The sequence below is a fragment of the Echinops telfairi genome, unplaced genomic scaffold (genome assembly GCF_000313985.2).
Source record: "Echinops telfairi isolate 266 unplaced genomic scaffold, ASM31398v2 ScPeMD7_12;HRSCAF=54, whole genome shotgun sequence".
Lineage (NCBI taxonomy): Eukaryota > Metazoa > Chordata > Mammalia > Afrosoricida > Tenrecidae > Echinops > Echinops telfairi.
Window position 1 is genome coordinate 4,702,808 of NW_022103909.1, and position 22,657 is coordinate 4,725,464.

General features: G+C 50.9%; 2 protein-coding genes across 3 annotated transcripts in view; both read left to right on the plus strand.

Annotated features, from left to right (window-relative positions):
* Positions 1-4,719, plus strand: part of RND1 (Rho family GTPase 1) — a 6,673-nt gene extending 1,954 nt beyond the window's left edge. Inside the window, exons 2-4 of the mRNA XM_004711487.3 lie at positions 860-969; positions 1,857-1,991; positions 2,843-4,719. Coding sequence (XP_004711544.1) covers positions 860-969; positions 1,857-1,991; positions 2,843-3,088 — 491 coding nt within the window. The 3' untranslated portion in view covers positions 3,089-4,719. The remainder of the gene's footprint in view (positions 1-859; positions 970-1,856; positions 1,992-2,842) is intronic.
* Positions 4,720-8,008: 3,289 nt separating this feature from the next.
* Positions 8,009-22,620, plus strand: DDX23 (DEAD-box helicase 23). 2 transcript variants are annotated; one of them, XM_004711418.2, is made up of 17 exons: positions 8,009-8,079; positions 13,321-13,529; positions 14,188-14,298; positions 15,144-15,237; positions 15,346-15,411; positions 15,564-15,702; positions 15,976-16,109; positions 16,239-16,351; positions 16,560-16,703; positions 16,802-17,027; positions 17,281-17,426; positions 17,738-17,915; positions 18,681-18,923; positions 19,308-19,459; positions 19,640-19,748; positions 21,210-21,384; positions 21,765-22,620. In XM_004711418.2, the coding sequence occupies exons 2-17, from the start codon at positions 13,321-13,323 to the stop codon at positions 21,986-21,988; spliced, it is 2,463 nt and encodes an 820-aa protein (XP_004711475.1). In that variant the 5' UTR covers positions 8,009-8,079; the 3' UTR covers positions 21,989-22,620. The 2 variants fall into 2 exon arrangements, with proteins under 2 accessions (XP_004711475.1, XP_045143257.1); XM_045287322.1 differs by lacking the exon at positions 8,009-8,079 and adding an exon at positions 12,541-12,561.
* Positions 22,621-22,657: the final 37 nt, after the last annotated feature.

The window sequence follows — 22,657 nt, forward strand, 5'->3', positions numbered from 1 at the left end:
ACCAATCCCCCTCCCCAGCTTGGATTCCCCCCAGTTTCCATGGTGATAGCGGTACAAGGAGAGGGGCTGCTTGCTATTCTGAGCACGGATTGTCTGGGCTCCAAATCCACTCCCGTTCCTTCCCCAGGGTGGAGGGGGACAGGCTCAGCCCCTAGCATTCTCCCAGGTCAGACCTCCTGGGGTGCCAATGCCACTCACTTTCTTCTAACCAAGGACCCATTCTCTGGCCTCTGGATCCCCAGGGTCTGGTGCTCTTGTCTTTGGGGTCACCTCTCTGAGGTGCTAGGAAGTCAGACCTCCAGCTTTCCCTCGGTCCTCTCCGGTGGAAGTGGATTAGGGTGGGTAGAGGCCTAGGGCACAGCATCCTCTTCCCCTCCTCTGCCAGCCTCCTGGAGGTCTGACCCATGACAGGGAAGCAGAGGAGTCGATTATATAACAGGCAGGCTTGTTTCTTCACTGGGGAGACCCTAGACCAGCAGATGGGGGCAGAGCTTAGACTCAGGGTCATCTGGAACAGGTCAGGTCTAGGAAAGGGGAAACTTTTGGAAAGCCCTAGTCTCTGACAGATCAGGACCCTCTTCCTCTGGGACCCAGAAAATTTGCAGACCCACTGTGCGAGACCCCCAAGACCCAGACAGGGTCGAATAATAGGCTCCCACCCCGATTTCCATCCTTTTTTTTCAGGACTAAGAAAGCTAGTGTCCTTGAGCTGCTTCTGGCTGGTGATCAGTCCCAAATCTGTAGGCTGTAGCACATTTCCCTGGGAGATGGGTGGGGCCAACTTATCTAAGGGAGCAGGACTGGTATTCCTAGGGCTCTTGGGACATAAGTTTCCCTTGGACTTTCTCTTCACCCCCAGGGTCTCCCTACTATGATAACGTCCGCCCGCTCTGCTACAGCGACTCGGATGCAGTATTACTGTGCTTCGACATCAGTCGTCCGGAGACGGTGGACAGCGCACTCAAGAAGGTAAGGCTGGAGCAACTCTGAAATCTCTAGCCCAGCATCTGTGGGACAAGGACTCTTGGGGACCTTGGCATTGAGTCTTCTCTTGTGTAACATGGTGAAACAGAGGCCAGGGAAGGATGGGATTTGCCCCAGGAGAAGAGCTACAACTCTGAGACTAAAGCCCAGGTCTCCTTTGGCTCCACGCTCCCACCCACCCACACCCTCACCTCTGCTAGGGTCCTTTGCCTGCCTTGTATTTTGCCAGAGGCTCAGCAAGGGAGGTGGTGTTGAAGACATAAGGAGCCAGGGGCTGAGAGTTTGAGACCCCTTTGGTGACATGGTGGGAGGACCAGGGATGGTATTTTTGGGAGGCAGTTTCTATAGACCTTGATCCCAGGCCCACTGAGACTGGGCCAACTAGTCAAGGCCTGAGCTGGACAGCTGGTAGGAAACGCCTGGCAAGGCCTGTGGGGCAAGACCCACCTGTACACACTGAGCAGTCCGAGGATGCCTTATGAAACTAGCCCAGCTTCCCAGAAGACTCTTGGATGAGCTCCTTCCTTTGGGAAGAAACTGGTTGGCTTCTCCACTGGCCTTCTGGAACTCGTGAGGCCCTCTGACCGGGGTGAGGTGCCAGGTTCATGCCCTGCTTGCTTGGTGGGGCAGAGGAAGAACAGCCCACGTGATCTCTCTGGTGACTGCACTGTTGACTGAGGGACAGGCTCCAGGGTCGGCCCTTTTATAGCAGGAGGGTGATGTCGTTCATGCAGTGGCGGTGATGCTGTGACACAGAGGGAGCTCTGGGCTGGGGAGAATAGGCTGGTGCGCTGTTGCCAACTAGGCTTCTCTGGATATCTGTCTGCCACTGAAACCTTCTCTCCGCCTGCCCATTTCCCTCCTGCCAACAGTGGAAGACGGAAATCCTAGACTATTGTCCCAGCACCCGGGTATTGCTTATTGGCTGCAAGACAGACCTACGAACAGACCTGAGCACTCTGATGGAGCTGTCCCACCAGAAGCAGGCCCCCATCTCCTATGAGCAGGTCTGTGTGCGAGTGGGGAGCAGAGAGGGCGGTGAAGAAGGCTACAAGCAGAGGGCCTGAAATGTGGCTTGGCCCTTGCTCACACTGTCCCACAATAGCCAGAGACAATTAGCATTATGGAAAGGGCATCTATAAAGTAAGAGAGAATTAGCATTTGGAGGGGGGTGTCTTAGTAACATCTGAAATCAGCAAACTAATCACCTGGATGGAGGTGGGGTGGGTACCTGTTTGCCTGAACAAATGCTGTAGGTTGCAGGTGAGCCAGGCCTGTGTTTCTCAAATGCTGTTGTGTGTTCATTAGAATCACTCAGGGTGCTGGTTAGAATTTCAGAATCTTGGCTCCGTAGACTGACTTGGGCAGAAAGGTAGGACAATTTGCATTTGAATTGCGATCCCTGGATGGTTTCTCCATAGCTGTGGGAGTGTACCCACTGCCATTGAGTCTGTTCCGACTCCTAAGGACCCTTTCTTGGACACCAGTGTTCCACATTAGAGTCACCCAAGGAGCACTTCTGAACACCTGATGCCTAGGTCCTCCTGCCTGCAGAAACGCCGCACTTGGTCTGCCTTCACACAAACTGAACCAGGTTACACACACACACACACACACACACACACACACACACACACACACACACGCACGCTCCCATGGTGGTGGAAAGATACACCCCAGAACACCAATACATATGGTTCCAACATGTTCCAGCAGACCCTAAATGTGCCCTCTGGTCTCACCTTCAGAAAAAGTCACTGGTGGTGATGGGAGACAGTCACTTTGGTCCCACTGGGGGTGCCCCGGGGTGCCAAGTCATCTCAGACCCCCGTGCTAATGACCTCACCTGCTTCTGCAGGGCTGTGCGATGGCCAAGCAGCTGGGTGCAGAAATCTACCTGGAAGGCTCAGCTTTCACCTCGGAAAAGAGCGTCCACAGCATCTTTCGAACGGCGTCCATGGTGTGTCTGAACAAGGCCAGCCCAGTGCCCCCGAAGAGCCCTGTCCGAAGCCTCTCCAAGCGACTGCTCCACCTCCCCAGCCGCTCTGAACTCATCTCTTCCACCTTCAAGAAGGAAAAGGCCAAAAGCTGTTCCATTATGTGAAGCGGGGGTTGGAGAGGGGAGCCCACCTCCACTCCCCCTCCCATGGGGCATAGAGGCCGAGGGAGAGAGGGAGGAGGAGACAGTTTAGGACATTGGACACGAGTTTTTCGGACAGCCATGGTGAGGGCTTGGAAGGAGACAGGAATGGGACAAGGAAGGAGCCGGGTCCGGCATGAGGGCCTGCCACTGAGAGAGAACCATCACCCCAAGCCAGGCACTAGGCTGTGGAGGGGGTAACTGCCCCCTGGCCCCGCACTGCAGAGGAAGGAAGGTGTTGGCGGATGGGGGCATGTTGGCCTACTGGGCTTGGGGGCCTACAAGAGCCTCACCTTCAGTGTCATGCCCCTTCCACACAGCATCTCCATGCAGGCCAAGGGATGGAGGGGTCCCTGAGCCCTTTCCCTCCCCTTTGAGGAGAGCTCAGCTGAGAGGTGGCGCGTGGGGAAGCTGAGAGGCAGCTCCCTTGGGAGCGAGTGTAGCTCAGGTGCTTCATAACAAATCCGAAGGGCAGGAGCTGGTCAGAGCCGATGGGAAGGAAACCTTCCTGTAGCCCGTGCCTCGCGGAGAGGTGCCGTCATACATTCACATGCTTCTCGCCCTAGTCCCCGGAGCCCAAGGGAGAAGCCCCAGACCCCCTTCTCTTGAGTGTGGGGGTGGTGGTGCTGCAGGGGAGAGCTGGGGTTGTGTGTGTCACTTTTTCCTGCCCTTGGGCAGTACAGCTGGCATTTGTTTTATAGACTCTTGTCTTTGGAATGGGGGGAGGGGGGCGTGTTTCAATATGTCATATGTTCCGTGTAAAGAAGAAAACCTATTTATTAATGAAAATATAATACCTATAAAGAGGTTGACTTTGTTTTTCTTGGTTTCATTCTCCCCTTGTCCTGTGGGCAGTGTCAAGGGGGAGAGAGCCGCCCCGAGGCTCTTTCTGTGCCACCAGTGGGCTGCCTCTACTGCTGCCGAGCACCTTCCGAAAGGAACGCCTCTCTGTGCCCACCCAAGTTCTGCCAAGCCCAGGAGGCCCATTTCCTGAGCCCCAGAGCAGGGCTCCTCCACCTTGAAACTATGGGCATTTGGACTGGATAAGGTTTTGTTGTACAGGGCTGTGCCGTGCATTGTGGGATGTTTAGCAGCATCTTGGCCTCTGCTCACTAGAGACTAATAGCACTGTCTACCCTGATCCCTCACAATGGCAATCAACATTGTCTCCAGATGATGTGAAATGTCCTTGGGGCCAACTGGGAGATGCTAACCCCTGCAGGACAGGGATATACTGCAGACAGGGCAGGAGGGAGGTGTGGTCTGCTCTGAGTTCAAGGTGAAGTGATATCTAAGTATTTCAAAAGGTATAGCTCTCAAAAAAGTTTGTGGGAATATTCCATTGTTTAATTTCATTTTCCACAAACTTCTTGAAGCTCCTCTGTATGCATGTGGGTACACACGTGATTTTTTTCAAATTCAATTTTTACAGGTGTGCAACTTATTGCCAGTAATCAAAGTAATGGACTTACAACCTTAACCTTCATGTGATTTTGTATCCATCATCATATAACAAAACTCAGTGCTCCATAAGCAATAACCACCCCTTCCTCTCTCCCACCCCCGATAACCACTAATAAACTTTGGCCGCTGTACATTTGCCAGTTCTTGGCTTTTTATGTGAGGGCATACAATACTTGTCCTTTTGTGACTGACTCATTCATTCAGTGCAGTGCTTCAAGCTCTGTAACTGTAGTGTGCATCCAGACTTCTTTTTCTTTCTTACTGACTGAGTAGTAGTCTGTATTAGTCTGGATAGACTAGAGAAACAAATCCATGGACACACATGTGTATAAGAAAGAGGTTTCTATACAAGAGCAATTGAACATGGAGAAAACATCCCAACCCAGTCCAGTCCCAGGCCAGAAGTCTGATATTAGCCTACATGTCCAAAACCAATCTATAAAGTCCTCTTTAGACTCACGAAACACAGGCAATGAAGCCAAATGCAGGATGATCACAAGCCAGTGGGTAGAAAGTCTTTGGGTCCAGTGGCGGTGTAAGCATCTCAGTGCTGGCAGGGGTCTCTCTGTGGTTTCTCCAGCTTCCGAGGTCTGGTTGTGTCCATGTGGCTTGTCTTCTGCAATGTCTCCCAGGGAGTAGCAAAGAGAGAGAGATGTCTTCCGCCTCCAAGGAGGAAGTACCAGATTTCCCAGAATTCTCAGAAGAACGATGCCCACATAGAAGTTTCATTGGCTATCTCCAGATTGACAGCCTAGGCTGTACCCCTACACTATTAATCCTTGAATTGACACCAGATTAGGTGACGACCACATAGTCCATTGTATGTACAGTTTGGTTGTCATTCATTTCTTCAAGGGCACTTAGGGTGTTTCCACATTTTGGTTATTGTGAATATTACTGTAATCAACCATGATATATATCTATATATGGCTCTGCCTAGGAGTATACACCTAGGACTGGAATTGCTGGGTCATATAATAGTTCTATTTCCAATTTTGCTTTCCACAGTCTGTACCTTTCTGCTGCCAGCAGCAATGGCTAAGGGTTTCCATTTTGCCACAGCCTCACCAACACTTGGTTATCTTCGTGGGAGAAACATGATATCTCATAGATGGGCAGGCCTCTCATGAGCATCTTTTCCTGTGTTTGATGCCATTTGAATGTCCTCTTTGGTGAAATATCTGTGTTAGTCCTTTGCTAATTTTATCATTGGATTATTTGTGTTTTGTTGTTAAATTGTCCCAAATTTTATAAATATTTTGATCTGCTTTCTTGACCTTCCCATTCCATTGCAACCCTGGGACCTTCACATCCTTTCTCCTCAGGGACACAAGTCCCAGAGCACAATTCCAGAAATAAAGTTTTACTATTTATTGAGCACTTACTATGTGCTCAGTACTCTGCTGAGAGCTTTATGTAACATTTTCTCATTTAACCTCCTAAATAATAATAGCTAGCATTTGTTCAATGAGTCTAATGAATTAACGACACAGAAATTCTCTGTTATTTATTCCTTGTGATAATGCTTTGAAGTCCAGGTTTTGACTGATAAGGAAACTGGACCTCAAAGGAGATTAGTCACCGTGCCCAGGGTCACAAATTTGGAAAGTTGAAGAACAACTCTATACACAGTCTGGAACCTGCCCTCTTAACTGCTCTGCTAGCTCATCCTGTGAAACAAGTGGTATTATGATCCCAAGCTTATAAATGAAGAAATAAGAAAACCCAAGTGCCCTGTAACTTGCACACGATCACACTGCAAGTGACTCAGGTTTCAAACTGAGTCACAATGTTAGCTTTAACCCCGTGGACCCCTAACGGTGGACGATATGGACCATAAGGGAGAGACTGCACCTAGATCCTCCCCAGAGGGCATAGTCCCCTCTGTTCCTGTTTCAGAAGATGCATCTCTTTGAAAGAACAAGCAGGGCAAGACAAACAATATTGAGCATCCTTTACCCTCTTGGAAAACCTTTACCACCTTTCTGGGTCTCCATCTCCTCATCTTTCAAGGTGGGGAAGAATGGCAGCCGGGAAACAGGAAAAGAACATGGCTGGGGATGCAAAATAAACCTGGAATTGAGTTCTGGCTCCATTTTGTAAATCGGTGAACTAGGAGGCTGAATTAATGGGCTACAGTCTCCGTATCCGTAGTAAGATAGCGCTAAAACCCCGTATGGCTACGAGAACGAAGTAAACTAACACAGGTTCCGTGTGCGGCACGAAGTAAGACATCAGATTCTCAATAAATAGCCTCAGCTCAGAGGTTCCAACCTGCCATTCCTCCCTGGCGATTCTTGGTTGGGTTCCATTCTGTGAGCGGAGAGCCCTCTAGCGTTCACTGGGCGATCCCACCTAGAGCTCAGGTTGCTTTTCCCTTGCGGTGGGGTTCTCTGGGGTAGGAATTGGGAGAAAGTCGAAGCCTTTGAGTTTTAAGAGCAGAAGTGAAATCCCAGGGTTCCTTTGGGTCGTGATATTTATGATCAGGGATTTCGAATTTCAGTATTTGCGTCTCTCCCGGGACTTTGCTTGGGAAGAACTGACATCATATTCAGAGTGAGTAGTCAGACTTGCAGTCCTGAGATTGCAGCAATAAAGCTGAAGGTGGAGAATAGGAAGAAGACACTAAATACTTCCCGGTTTCTAAATCATCATAGAAATGGCAAACGTTTTGTTTTAGACGAATTATGAACTCCCAAGACCAAAGAAAAACAAAATGGCCATATAATTCGGGGTAAAAGAATTCAGTGAACAGGGGATAATTGGAAGAAGAAAGAAACGTAAATCGCAAAACAGCCCAGATCCCAAATTGGAGCAAGGAGATGAGGAAGTCAGGGCTTATCCGGAATGTAGTGAAGAAATGTTCAGAAAGCAGGCCTATTACAGCCCGGGAGGACTTCGGAAAGGTGTCGGTTTGGGACTGTCCCACACAACGGCAAATTGTCCCGCTGCTGTGGGACCTAACCTAACCTTTAGTTCACTCATCTGTAAAATGAGGCTAATAATCTCCTCCTCAACTTCTGTAAAAATGTTTTTCCACAACGGTGATAATTATATGCTATGTATTGATAGCTAAAATACTCTTAAGTTACTCCGCTGAAAGCCACAGGCGAAGATAGTCCTTACAACGGTAGTTTCTATTAAGACCGTCATATTCCAGGCAGACGGCGCTCGTCTGGAGGGGACCTGCGGGAAGTCAGCCCTCGGAAAGCTCCGGGTCCGCCCGCGCCCCGCGGCCCCCCCAGCCTAGTCCAAGGTTTGCGGAAACCACATTGCCCAGCAAACCCCGCGGCCCGGACCGGCGCTCGCGCAGGGCATTCTGGGATATGTAGTTTCCATTGCTCCCTGGTCAGCCCGCGGCGCGAAGAGCCCGGAACTCGGCTTCCCAGGTTACCGCGCGGCCGAGGGCGCAGCTTCGCGACCAGGAAACGGGAAAGATGGCGACTACTCCGCGACGTTGAGGCCGCGTTGGGCGGTTCAGAGTCAGGGTGGTGAGTCCTGGGCTATGGAGGCGGTTCCTGGGAGCCTGCCGTGAGGGCGAGAGTCGGGGTATGGCGGTGACCTCTCTCTCCAGGCCGAGGCGGGCTGGAAAGCCTCGCGGGAGGAACGCGAGCCCGGGAAGCGCAGGTGGGCCGGGCCGAAGAGGCACGGGCCCTGGGGGTAGCGTTGGCTCCTAAGGGCATAGGCCACCTCACTGGGCGCGGGGCGACGGTGTTGTGGATCCGGACTTCTGCCCAAGGACACCGCGCCTCGGAGAGGCCCAATCTGACCTTATTCCTTCATGCTTTGAGTACTCCCTTGCGCCAGCCCACCGATCTCTGGCTTTTCTCCCAGAACCCGTCCGTGCTTTCCCGCCTCTGCGCCTCCTCCCGTATTATTTCTTTTGCCGGGAATGACTTCCTTTCCGCGCCCTCAATTACACATCTTCAAATTCGACCTGTAATTTAAAAGACTCAGGAGCCACTTCCTGCATGGAGGCTTCCAAATCCCCTTTCACAAATGAAAGGAAACTTCGTGCTTGGATTCTCCTTGCACCTATCCGCTGTGTCTCCTCCTCTTTGTTGTATTTTAAGCTTCTTGCGGACAGCATCTTACTTTTTTTCCTTTTTTAAAACTTCCACAGTGCCTAGCGTGTCTTACATAGAGTGGGTGCTTAATGAATACATCGAGGCAGGAATAACTCTCAAATATCGTTGATAACTTGTGTGTGTGATGGGTGTAATTAATGAGCATAGCTTTACCAAAGTGAACATGCCAGTATGAAGCACACATTGAAAAAGGATGTTTACCTGTAAAAAATATGACATAAGAATACTGTATTTTTACACAGAGAAGGCACATGTAAACTGTTCAACCTCCTGGCATGTTAACTTTTTAGACGTGTGCCCATCATTCATGCGGGCACCAAACTCCAAACCAAACTGCCATGGAGTCAATACCAACTCCTAGCGCTCCTCGTAGGACAGGGGGAGAACTGCCCCTGTGGGTTTCTGCGATGGTGACTCTGTACTGCATGTGAAAGCCCAGTCTTCCCCCCTCTGGGCAGCTGGCAGTTTCAAACTGCTGACCTTGCGGATTGCAGCCGAACTTGTAACCACTGTGCCACCAGGGCTCTACTAGGTGGGCACGGTACATAAAGATGCAATAATTTGGCAACACCAGCAATAAACAAAAAGCAAATGCTTTAAAATAAGTCCATATGAAATAGAAAGGATGTGAAAAATGTAACTCGTGTCACCGAATAATTTGCGTAAAAAATATCAAATGGGAACCTAATTTGATGTGTAAACCTTCAGTGAAAATTCAAAATATTAAATAAAGTCAAGCCTCACTAGGGTGAAAGATGTAAGGATTACAGCTTTGGAAACCCTGCGAGCCCTTCCTCTACCCCATAAGGTCGCTAAGAGTTGAAACTGACTCAACAATACTGTGTCTGCTTTTGCATTCCAGAAAGAACCTGCCTGTGCCCTGCATGAACTAGGAGTTTGGAGACTGGGAGGTTTGAGAAGAGGCTGCTGGAAAGCGATTGGCAACAGTCAGCCTGGTTGTCTGACCTGTGTGCTAAGCCCTTCCTATTGTTGTTGAGACAGTTCCACATCTTAGCAACCTTGCAGAGCAGAGCTGCTACATTGGGCTTGCAAGGCTGTAAAGCTTTATGGGAGCAGCTAGTCATATCACTGGGGGTGGGGGGAGGGTTGAACTGCTGACTTTTTGGTGACCAACCAGCCACTGTGCCACCAGGACAACCTATAATAAAAGCCGTGGTGGCAATGTTGGGTGAGTGTTGGATTGCTCACCTCAAGGATAGCGGTTCAAACTCATCTTCTGAAAAAGAAAGATGAAGCTGCCCGTACCTGTAAAGATGTACAGCCTCCGAAACCCTGGAGAGCAGCGGTTCTCCCCCTGTGGGTCGCGACCCCTTTGGGGGAGTCAAAACGCCCCTTTCACAGGAGTCATCCGATTCATAACAGTAGCAAAATGACAGTGATGACGTAGCAACGAAAATAACTTTATGGTTGGGGGGGGGGTCACCGCCACATGAGGAACTGTGTGAAAGGGTGGCAGCATTAGGAAGGCTGAGAACCACTGCGATTGAGGGTTACGATGAGTCGGAATTGATTTAGTGGCCGTGTGTTTGCTGGTTTGTTTGTTTGTTTGTTTTGGCAATAATAAAAATTGCCGTATTTACTCTTCATTCCCTCCTCAGATGACTCCTCTCCGACTTCTGCTCCCTCCATGCCACTGAAAGCCCTCTTGACAAGGTCACTAGCAATCTCCACTTTGCCAAATGCAGTGCCCATTTCTCTGCCTCAGAGGCCATTGACACAGATGCCCATCCCTCCTTGAAACATTGCTTGGCTTCTGTGATGCCAGGCTGGCTTTTTCTTGCCCTCTCACTGGCTCCTGCTGCTCTGCAGTCTTTTGTCTGATGTGAATCGAATGCTGCGGTGTTCAGTCCTAGGCTCTTTCTTTTCTTCTTTAGGTTGCCTTCTTAGGTAGTGTGATCTAGTGTCTCATGTCTTAAAAAGCCATTTGTGTTTGGGTGACTCAATTTTCTGTCTCCAGTCCTGAATGCTCCCCTGAACCCCAGATTTGCATCTCTAACTACCTTCCTGGAATTTCAACTGGGTTGTTTTACTGACATCTCATCCTCAACAGAACCAAAAGGAAACGTCTTCTTGATTTCCTCCCACATCTTTCCTTCCCCAATGACTTCTCCAGTGCACTGTGTGCCCCGCAGATGCTCAAACTGGAAAGTTAGGCGTTGTCTCTGGGCCCCTCTTAGCCTTTCTCCCTCCACCAATAAGTCCTGTCAGCTCTGCCCCATTGTCTACCCTGAAGCTGTCTCTTTCTTTTCATGTTCGTTGGCAGTGCCCGGCACCGAGCCCTGGTAGTCACTTGCCTGGAGTATAGTGCAGTAATGTTCTTAGTGAGCTGTTTCCGCCTCCCTTCCTAATCTATATTTTCTTGCGAGTCACCAAAGTAATTCTTTTAAAAACTAAAATTAGATTGCATCGCTTCCTGCTTAAATTCCTTTTAAGATTCCTGTTATACTTTGGTTAAAATCCAAACTCCTTACCCTGACCTACTAAAATTGTCATAATCCAATTCCTGCCTACCCCACTGAGCTCACCTGGGTCACTGCCATTCAGCCACGCACGCCTCTCTTTTGTTGACAGACATGCTAAGCTAGTGCGTTAGTGCTTGCTGTTCCTTCTGCCTAATGCATTCTTTTCCCTGGTCAGTGTCTGGGGGTCTTTTTTCTTGCCCATCATTCAAATCTCAGAGTAAATGTCACCTAAACATTTCTTTCCCAGGAGATAAATCTCGCCCCGTGTCGTTTTCTTCATTAGCCCTCAGTACTGTTTGAAATGCGCTTCTCTTTCTGCCTGCCGTCTACTGGCTGCCCCACTAGAATGTAAATGTTATGAGCTCAGAGACTTTGTTTTGCAGACTGTTGTAGCCCAGAGCAGTTTCTGGCACCTAGTAGGTGCACAACGAATATTTACTGCAAGGATCAGTGATGTCCAAGGTGCTTTAGAGAGAAGAGCGCTTAAGATGGGAAAGCCACAAATACCATTTCCATGGGATCTGGGTGCTGTAGGGATGTGGACCATTCAGTCATTCCTCAGGCAATTGTCAGATACAGTGGCTTCTGCCAGTGCGATGTGCTCATTTCATACGTCTTATTTCACACTCATACGCCTTCCTCCTTAAAGATACATGGCGAGGAGCGGCATAGGAAAGAGGACTATACGCTTAAGCTCACGTTACTCGGTGCCCTTGAAGTGATTCCGATTCAGGGTGGCCCCATATGTGCAGAGTTGCACTGCTCCGGAGTGTGTGCATGAGGCTGGGGCCTGGCAGGAGTACATCTCCAGGGGCTCGCCATCTGAGATACCTCTGTGTGGGTGTGAACTGACCAACTCTTGGCTAGTGGTCGAGCACTTAATTGTTTGTGACTTGTAGCTAGACTTGTAGCTAACTAACCTTTAGGGAAGTGAAATTCCAACTGAACCAGTTGAGGCTGAAGTAACCTCTTGTCAAGTTGGTTCTGGCCCATAAGCTACAGAGTAGGGTTCTTCTTGACGGTAATCCCGTGGAGGATTACCGGGCCTTTCTTCTGCGGCTCCACGGGGTGGGTTTAACCTGCCAAATGATCAGTTAGGAGACAAGTGCAAATTGTTTGTGTGATTCAGGGACCGTGGGATAACAATGCACTGAAAATAGAATGTGCTGTCAGCCCTAGGGATAGGATAGATGGAACATCAGCCTGCTATCATTTTAGCACCTGGCAGAAGTAGGGACGGACAGCTGACAGTATTCCATATCCTGCAGGCAGAAGGAAAACAGAACGGAGTTTTGCTCAAGTGTCTCCTGAGACGGAAACGTAGCTGTAGCTCATTGAGCCTGAGGAGGCACTGGCTGCCAACATGCCTGTCATAGGTACATTTCTTGTCATCTGAGTAAAAGTGAGTTTGCTTCTCCACTTAAACTTGATTTTCCTTGAGCCTGGTTCTGTAGGGTGTTGATGATGATTCCAGTTCTCAAAGGAACCCTTTTTTCCCTCCCCCGTTAGAGACCCAATAAGAGCTCGAGGAATGCTGGTCGGGCAGTGGGTTACCGTTGGACTGCAGACCAGCAGTGGACCCCCAGTGGCTGCTGGAGGCAGCCGAGCTTTCCACTTCTGCACAGATTTAGTCTCAGGAACCCACAAAGGCGGCTCTGTTTGGCCTCACAGGCGGGCTGAGAGTCAGTCAGCTCGATGGCAGTGCGTTGGGGTTTGGGTTTTAGGAGCTCAAGGAGATGGAGACTTATTAAGATGTGTTGACTGAGTTTGGTGGACTGGCAGACCGACTCCTAAGGTAATACAAGCTCCTTCTAGAGAAGTGCAGTGTCCATTCCATACTTCTCCCAGTCCTCTTTGGGAGTCTGATGAGGACAGCTTGAGGTACACATTGTATACATTTAGAAATCAATGTACACAAAGAAGCCAGAGACAGCATAGTGGAGGGAGTGCGTAAGAGTGGGCGCCATCATGTGCTGCTGACTGCCTGTGTGTCTTTGGGCAAGTTGCTTCATGGTCGTGAGCTTCGGTTCCCTCTTTAGTAAAGTGAGCGTGCTAGCGCATTGTCCTCCTGGGGTGACTTGTTTGGAGATTAACTGCATTATAAACCAACTGAGAGGACAGTGTCCAGCAGTACACAAAAGTACTCCTCTCACCATGACAGATGGCCGGAGAGCTGGCCGACAAGAAGGACCGTGACGCATCACCTTCCAAGGAGGAACGGAAGCGATCTCGGACTCCTGACAGAGAGCGGGAAAGAGACCGGGACCGGAAGTCTTCCCCCGCAAAGGATAGGAAGCGCCACCGCTCCAGGGATAGACGCCGAGGGGGCAGCCGTTCTCGCTCCCGTTCCCGCTCCAAGTCTACAGAAAGGTAAAGCGCTTTGCCTACCACTATGATGTGGGAAGGGCCGATACTTTACAAATGTCTTCGTTTTGGGTTCTCCGCGCCTCTGGTATGAGGAGATTATCTATTTCACATTTCTCTATATCTGGGCCGGTTAGGAAAGAGCCTTGGTGGCATGTTGGGTGCTAACCACAAGGTCGGTGGTTCGAAACCACTAGTAGCTCCATGGGACAAGGACAAGGCTTTCTACTCCGGTAATGAGATCTAGTCTTGGAAACCACAGGGGCTGTTCTCCCCTGCCATACAGGGTCGCTGTGAGCTGGAACTGACTTCATGGCAGTGAGTGAGGTCAGTTAGCCCTGCAGATGTTTTCAACGTCTCTCAGTTGTCCCAGCAGCTCTTAGCGTTTAAGAGGGAATTTGTCAGATTAAGGTCCAGATGATCAAGGAAGATAGGTCATTAGCTCACTTAGCCCGTGGCCGTCTTGGCCATTAAAATTTAGCAGTACAACTCTAATCTGTAGACCTTAGAATTCCCTCCTAACTGCCCCAGGACACATGTTCCCTAGGTGGACAAACACTACTCTGAGGAGAAAGAGCATGGACACGGTAGGGCTGCCGGGAAGCAGTGTTGGAAGCAGTGTGGTTGGGCCGTCAAAGGATTCCTTCAATGTTCTCTCTTTCAGAGAACGGCGGCACAAAGAGCGAGAACGGGACAAGGAGCGAGATCGGAACAAGAAGGACCGGGATCGGGACAAGGATGGACACAGACGGGACAAGGACCGTAGACGATCCAGGTACCTGAGGGACCAAGAATGAGCTGTAGGTGAATGCTGCTGTCCCTTCCCGTCACTTTGTGAGCCGGCTCGGCTGCACAGGGAAGTCAGTGTCTCCCGGCAGGTCTTGTGGTGATTACTGCAGAGCTGTGTTTTAGCAGCACAATGCATTTGTGAAGTAACAATCCTTGAGGGTCAGCGCATCCTTATCCTTAGAGTTTAGAAATCCATTTGGAAAAAGTTACCAGTTCCCGTAACCTCCCTTTTTCTCCATCAGGCAAGCATCCTCCCCAGGATATAGAACACATACTTGTTAGCAAGCATCATGCCCCAGTGCCCTGATCACTTTTGTGTGGAAGCTTTCTGTGCACAGCTCTTACAAGGCCCTGAACGTGTACACGTGAATTCAGGGCAGCAGGCAGAAACACAGTGGGCTTGTGTGAGATCGCTGGTAGATTACACTTAGAGCACGCGTGGCAAAGGGTTGCTGAGACTGGCAGAAAGGAAAGATGAGAAGAGGGAACATGTAAGTAAGTGTCTTGGAGCAGTTTCACTGCTATAAGATGAGCAGGATTAGGGTTTTTTGATCTGCAAGTGCTGTTTGGAGGCAGTATTTTTGATGTCAAGAATGAGGACCCACATCCCAGAAGAGGGCAGTCTCAGAAAAGGAGATTCAGGTGTGTGATCAGAATAGCCCTGGTTTCAGTGCAGCAGCGCAGGCATGCCTGCAAAAGGAGCTTCAGGCATGCTGGGTGACCACGGACCAGTCTTGTGGGGTCATGGGTAACCTCCTACCCTCTTTCGGGGCCTGACAGGGCCCCGGGGAGGCAGCAATATGGATCTTTCCCCATCCCTTTTCCTTAAAGCTTATCTCCTGGCCGAGGAAAAGATTTTAAATCTCGGAAGGATCGAGACTCCAGGAAGGATGAAGAGGATGAACACGGTGATAAGAAACTCAAGGTAAAAGGAAAGGATTTCCTCATCTCCCTCCCCTTGAACTTGAGCCCTGCTTTGCTGATCTTCAGAGGTGAGAGCCTTTAAGAATGGAAGTCCACGTTTTATCTTCAGGCCCAGCCATTATCCTTGGAGGAGCTACTGGCCAAGAAGAAGGCTGAGGAAGAAGCTGAGGCTAAGGTAGGAGTGTGGGGGCCCGGGCCGATTTTTATTCTTCTCAACTGGCTTCATACCCAAGCAAATGTTTTGGGGCTCCTCTGCTGTCTCCTCATTGGGGATGTGACTGTCCCCCACCCCCAGGTCATTTGTTTATAGTGCCCATCTGTTGACAGCCCAAGTTCCTCTCCAAAGCAGAGCGAGAGGCTGAAGCCCTGAAGCGGCGGCAGCAGGAGGTGGAAGAGCGGCAGAAAATGCTTGAGGAGGAGAGGAAGAAGAGGAAGCAGTTCCAAGACATGGGCAGAAAGATGTTGGGTTCGTGCTCCTACCTTGTGTGCCGTCTAGAACCGGCAGGAAGGGGTGGGATGGGATTATGGTGGCCCTCAGGACAGATAGCGGTTTGCCCTGGATGTGGGTAGAGGGGAGACTGGGAAGTTTATGAGAAAGGTGACTTCTTGTTAGGTCTCCACTTTCCTCATAATTTACCCTTTTTTCCTCAATTGGTGAACATTGTCTGGGCTCTTTCCACTCCCTCTCCGTTTTACTTCCCCTGACCTTTCCTCCGGCTGTGCTTTCTTTGGTCTGCAGAAGACCCTCAGGAACGGGAACGGCGGGAACGGAGGGAGAGGATGGAGCGGGAGACCAATGGGAATGAGGATGAAGAAGGGCGGCAGAAAATCCGGGAAGAGAAGGACAAGAGCAAGGAGCTGCATGCCATTAAGGTACAGACCTTGGCCTGTCTTTGAGGTTGCTGCCCCTGTCGAAGAAGAAAAGAAAAACCCACCTCAGTTATTAGCCATCCCGATCTTGGCATTTGGACCTTGAGCCTGATGATCCTGTCCCCTCGGCAGGAGCGTTACCTGGGCGGTATCAAGAAGCGGCGCCGAACGAGGCATCTCAATGACCGCAAGTTTGTCTTTGAGTGGGATGCGTCCGAGGACACATCCATCGACTACAACCCCCTGTGAGTGGCTGGGCCTAAGCTCTAGTTCTTTCCCCTGGGCGGGGCGGGGCGGGGCGGGGCGGGAGCGTGCTGTGTAGTAATGGAGGAGTCGGTCTGCTGGGTGAGGAAAGCCCTTGGCCAGAAAGGGACATGGTTACATACTGGTATCCTGCCCTTCCTTTTTGACTGCTGTCACAACAACGCCATTTTCTTCCTGTCTCATTCCTAGGTACAAAGAACGGCACCAGGTGCAGTTGTTGGGGCGCGGTTTCATTGCAGGCATTGACCTAAAGCAGCAGAAGCGAGAGCAGTCCCGTTTCTACGGAGACCTGATGGAGAAGAGACGAACTCTGGAGGAGAAGGAGCAGGAGGAGTGAGGGAGCGGGGCCCTGGTGGCTGGGCAGAGCGCAGAGCCGCCGTGGAAAGGAGTGGACAGTGCTGATCTCTCTCCTTCCTCAAACCCTGCTCCAGGGCAAGACTGCGCAAACTCCGCAAGAAGGAAGCCAAGCAGCGCTGGGATGATCGCCACTGGTCCCAGAAGAAGTTAGACGAGATGACAGACCGGGACTGGCGCATCTTCCGGGAGGACTACAGCATCACCACCAAAGGTGGCAAGATCCCCAACCCCATCCGGTCCTGGAAGGACTCTTCTCTCCCTCCGCACATCCTGGAGGTCATTGATAAGTGTGGCTACAAGGTAAGGGACACTGGGGCCCGGGAGGCCTAGCGTTTTCTCTCCCTGGACTCTTTGCTTTCCCTGCGCGAAGGGACCAGGTGCCATTCACTCTGGTGGAGGTGTCGGCCTTTAGCGACTGTTTCTTCTCTGATTCCCATTCTTGTGAATTACACATGATGCCCTCACTCTGTATGAAACACGTGTGCACCCTGTCACAGCAGACTGGGTGGTACATCGTGGTCTGTTCCTTGTACTTTTCTCATGGCCATTCTAGGAACCAACACCCATCCAGCGTCAGGCAATTCCCATAGGGCTGCAGAACCGTGACATCATCGGTGTAGCCGAGACCGGCAGTGGCAAGACAGCAGCCTTCCTCATCCCGTTGCTCGTGTGGATCACCACACTCCCCAAGATTGACAGGTGGGGGGTGAAAGAAATGACTGTTGGGTTTTCAAGTCTGTAATCAGAAACCTCCTTCTTTAATTTTGGGTGGATATTAGAGAATAACAATTGGATCATGATATCAAAGACAACCATGATTTTTTTTCTGGCAAGAACCACTTCTTGGGGAATCTCGCTACCCTGGAGTCTCTGGTTTCTGATGGGATTGTCACATCCCCGCACCCTGCCCCATTTCACTTGTTCCCTTGAACGATGCCTTTTGTCTTGCTCTGTTGGTGGTCGGAGGACAAGAAGGCTGATGGAGCTGTGGGGCGCCCCATTTATCACAGGATCGAGGAGTCAGACCAGGGGCCTTATGCCATCATCCTGGCCCCCACCCGAGAGCTGGCCCAGCAGATTGAGGAAGAGACCATCAAGTTTGGGAAGCCCCTGGGCATCCGCACCGTGGCCGTCATTGGCGGCATCTCCAGAGAAGACCAGGGCTTCAGGCTGCGCATGGGTTGTGAGGTCAGTTCACTTAGCCAGTACATTGGGCCATCATTTGGGAAGGCTCTCGATGTGGGGGCTCTGTTTCTAGATTCTTCCATAGATGTCCAATGAAATTAAGAAAAGGCTTGGTGTGTGCATGCACATGTACACACACACACAGGATAGTTTTGATCTCTCGTTTAGGATCAGTGAGTCAGTTCTACTTGTTTAGAATCAGCAGGATTCCGAATTGAATCAACAACACAGAACAATAATTTACTCAGGACTATGCACACGTAACTGTACAAAGCACTCCTTACATTGATATTTACTCATTAATTCTCACAGTAATCGTGTGAAAGTAGGTATCTCCCTTTTAAAAATGAAACCTCAGGTTAATAATGCCCAGTTACAGAGCTGAGATTCAAATCCAAAGGCCGTAGTCACTGTGAGACCATCCCATTGACTGTGTGTTGCCACCTTAGGGTGGAGCGGGGCAGAAGGAAACATACTTTGCTAAGAAATCTGCTATAGGAATTCCGTCTCCTGCAGATTTCCCAATGTAACCCCGGTGTACTAGCCCCTCCATAGTGTTTTAGCCTCCCTCCCATCTAGGAGAGTGCCTTCTGATTTCCCTTCTTCTTGTCTAATGTCAGACCTCACTCAAGACCCCATTCATTCCTGGAAAATTCAGTGTCGTAACAAGACACTTCCCTGGCAGTTCTCAGCAGCTTCCACTGCCAGCATAATGTGGGTGGTTTGGAGGTCTCCGCGGGCCACCTGCAGTGACACTGTGCCTTCCAGATTGTGATTGCTACCCCGGGGCGTCTCATTGATGTGCTGGAGAACCGCTACCTGGTGCTGAGCCGCTGTACCTATGTGGTTCTGGATGAGGCTGATAGGATGATTGACATGGGCTTTGAACCAGATGTCCAGAAGATTCTGGAGCACATGCCTGTCAGCAACCAGAAGCCAGACACCGATGAGGCTGAAGACCCAGAGAAGATGTTGGCCAACTTTGAGTCAGGAAAACATAAGTACCGTCAAGTAAGACTGGTTCCCTGGGTTAGGCAAGGTTGAGCAAGTTCCCGGTCTACTACCTTTTCTTTCTTGCCCTGGGGGACCCCATCGTTCATGTCTCCAGCATAGATGCAGTCTTCTGACAGCCCTGGGGGTGGAGCTATTTAACTGTTCTTTGAGAGACGATTCCAAGGTGTCCTGATACTGCCGGCCCTTCCCACCATCACAGGCTATGAAATGCTTTAAGACATGTGCTGGGGACAGAAATGGGGTGGTAAAGCACCCTTTTGGCAGTGGCTATCAAAGCTTACTCCCAGGGCTCACTGGAGATTCCTCCATTGGGCTGAGCGGCCTGTGATGACCAGGCTGGGCCTGAGCCCGAGCCCGAGCCTGAGCCTCTTGTTTCCACAGACAGTCATGTTCACGGCCACCATGCCACCAGCAGTGGAGCGCCTGGCTCGGAGTTACCTTCGGCGACCTGCTGTGGTGTACATCGGCTCTGCGGGCAAGCCCCACGAACGAGTGGAACAGAAGGTCTTCCTCATGTCCGAGTCAGAGAAGAGGTGCGGGGGGAAGCAGGGTGGAGAAGGGGCTCTGAAAGCTTGGCTCAGTGAGATTGGGTTGGGCGGAGAGCGCACTGCCCTGCTCTAGACCGGCTGCTTTCTTCTTGGGCATGCCACGGGCATGTCACTTGGAGGCGGGGCCATTGTGTACCTTAATTTTTCTTCATCTTCGCCTCCTAGGAAAAAGCTGCTGGCAATCTTGGAACAAGGCTTTGATCCACCCATCATCATTTTTGTCAACCAGAAGAAGGGCTGCGATGTGCTGGCCAAGTCCCTGGAGAAGATGGGGGTATGTCTGACAGAGGCTGGTCTCTGGCGCTTTGTCCAACTAGAGGGTCTCCTTCGGAACCTGCTTTCCAGTCTGACCCTTTCTCCAGCCTCATCCATACTCTGAGGCAGAGCCAGAGGGAAAGGCAGTTTGGTGGTGATAAGGAACTGGGTTGCTTGATAAGATGCCGTGGGTGTCCATTCCAGCAGTGCCAGCAGAGCGGCCAGGGTCTTGGTCCAAGTGGGGTGGGGCCGGGGAGGTTTTGAGACACATGCTCTGGAAGAGTTGGGGCGGGTCAGGAGAAAGATGCTGATAGTCAGGATCTTTTATTATTATTTTTATTGTGGTTTTGGTAAAGGTTTACACAGCAGCTTGGATTCCACAGTTTCTACATAAGTTGCTCACTGGCATTCTCAGGATCTTTGTTTTTAGTCCCATTTCTATGAGTGAGTGTCTGTCTCCCCACCCCCCCGACGTTCTCACCTCTTTGTTAACTAATGTTGTCTTGAGGTGGTTTTTCAAAAGAGGCACAGAACTTGAGGGTGACGTTCATTATCAGGGAGCCCAGCTGGTTACTTAGCTAAACGGTGGCCCCATGCAGTTGATTTCGCCTTCAGGTTTGAAGAGTATCTCTGCACAGAGGTCTCAAGAAATCATCGCGTTTTAGCTAGCCTAGGAGGTCAGCTTTGCTTACTTATTCCTAGTTAAAGAAGGCTGAGGTTCTGGCCCATGTTTTCTCTCTGGGACTAGCCTGTGTCTTCCTGCTCAGAGGGGTTGGTTGAGCGAGGCTGGCAGCACGTGCAGCCTCAGGGCTGGGGTAGTGTACCCGCTGCGCCCCGACACCGGGCCCTTCTTGGAGCCTTCGGTCCCTTTCTCTTTTGCTCCAGATGAATGGACACCAGGCATTAGATCTTAGATGGCTGCTTGCGAGGTTTTAAGACCCCGGGCGCTATTTGCCCAAACTTGGATGTAGCACTTTATGGGCTGTATTACACCAGTTGATGGAGATGTCCTAGGAGGCGATGGCCGTAATTCATTTGTTAAATCCAGAAACCCAGTCCACCATGTTTGGGGATGGCTAAAAAGTATCCACACAGTGTTGCCGGTGCTGCAGTACAAGACCACTCGTGAGGCTGGTGCTTGAGGGAAAGGTGGTCCTTTCCACTCAACCCTTAACTTCCATCTTCATGATCCTTGCTCTTGCTCTTATTCTCTCTCCTAATTCTCTCTGACTGCTTGTCATCTCTCAGACTTTGCATCTGGTCCTGACCTTTGACCTCCACCCCTCTTCCTGACACACACCACCCTGTATTCCCCGTCTCTTTCTTTGGCTTGCCTCGTCCCCTTTTTACTCCCATTTGCTCTCTCCTGTCTCCTTCCCCTTCCCCCCTCCAGCTCCCCCTCTCTCTGTCCCCCTCCACTGCCTGTCAGCATCTGGGTCTTGTCGTGTTGACCCCCTGCCCTTTCCTCCTTTGCCAACAGTACAATGCTTGCACCCTGCATGGTGGGAAAGGCCAGGAGCAGCGAGAGTTTGCACTGTCCAACCTCAAGGCCGGGGCCAAGGATATTTTGGTGGCTACAGATGTGGCTGGCCGTGGTATCGACATCCAAGATGTGTCCATGGTTGTCAACTATGATATGGCCAAAAACATTGAAGGTACGTACGGGGAAAGCCGCTCCAGCCCATCGTCTTACAGAACCCCTTCCTCGTCTTTTCCCTTCAAGTCCCGGTGCCGCCCTCGCAAAGCTCTTCCTTTGTTTCCCCTGGATCTGTCCTCCTGGCACCCGAGGGAAGACTTCAGTCCTCAGGGGTGTGGGGAAGCTTGGTGCTAGGCAACTCTTGGTCTTAAGTGGAAGGATAACCAAACATCAGTAGTACTAGAGTGCTGTAGGTACTGCAGTTATTTTGACTGTCTTTGGAGATTTGGCAGTAAGGCGGCCCCTTTGGAAGCAGAGGCATTAGACAGTGCTCACCGGGGGTCTGGCCTGATGCCCCGACACTGACATTCCTCCTACCCTTACCCCTCACACCCCCAGATTATATCCATCGGATTGGCCGTACAGGACGAGCAGGCAAGAGTGGTGTGGCCATCACCTTCCTTACCAAAGAGGACTCTGCTGTGTTCTATGAGCTGAAGCAAGCCATCTTGGAGAGCCCTGTGTCCTCCTGCCCCCCGGAACTGGCCAACCACCCAGATGCCCAGCACAAGCCAGGCACTATCCTCACCAAGAAGCGCCGGGAAGAGACCATCTTTGCCTGACCCAGCGTTCTCCCTCAGGGTTAAGGGCCTGCTCTGCAGCTGGCTAATGCTGGTTCTCCAGGACACTCACACCCCTCTCCAGGTCTTTACTCTGAGTGTGAGAGCTTACGGAACAAGACTTCCTGGCCCAGACCTACAGGTCGGAAGGGCTGGGCTTCAGGAGGCGCAGAGGGAGCAATCGGCCCCAGTTCTGCTTCTCTGTGAGGCTCGGGGATTGCAGGAGCCCGTCGGCTCTTGGCAGGATAGGGGACAGCCGGTTGGCATCGTCCCCTGGACTGGACTAGAACCTGCCTGCCTGGTTGGGAGCGCCTTTGGCAGACTTGGCTGCCGCAACTCCTTTCCCAGGATGACCGGGGAAGAGGGCACCCTGCAGGTCACGGGTCTCAGGCTCCTGTTGTTTTTTTGGCAGCCGTTTTCACATGTGCGTCTCGGGAGCTGATAGAGCCGTGTAGGACCCCTGTGCCAAGGGGTACCATGCACTCTTGGCGTCCCTCGCCCAGGACGTTTTTAGTAGATATGGAATCAGGGCAAACTGGTTGTGTTCATCTTCTATGTCACCGAGTGAAATCCGTGTTTCCTGTTCTCTGAGAAGATGAGTGTGTATGTTCTGAGAATAAATACATGGGTATTAAGGCTCTGTTTCATTCTAGCCAAGCTCATCTCAGGTTC

Coding starts and splice junctions, on each gene's coding strand:
- DDX23 (XM_004711418.2), top strand. CDS start 13,321: ATGGCCGGAGAGCTGGCCGACAAGAAGGACCGTGACGCATCACCTTCC. Junction 13,530..14,187: donor CGCTCCAAGTCTACAGAAAG/GTAAAGCGCTTT, acceptor TCTCTCTTTCAG/AGAACGGCGGCACAAAGAGC. Junction 16,704..16,801: donor GAGGAGAAGGAGCAGGAGGA/GTGAGGGAGCGG, acceptor ACCCTGCTCCAG/GGCAAGACTGCGCAAACTCC.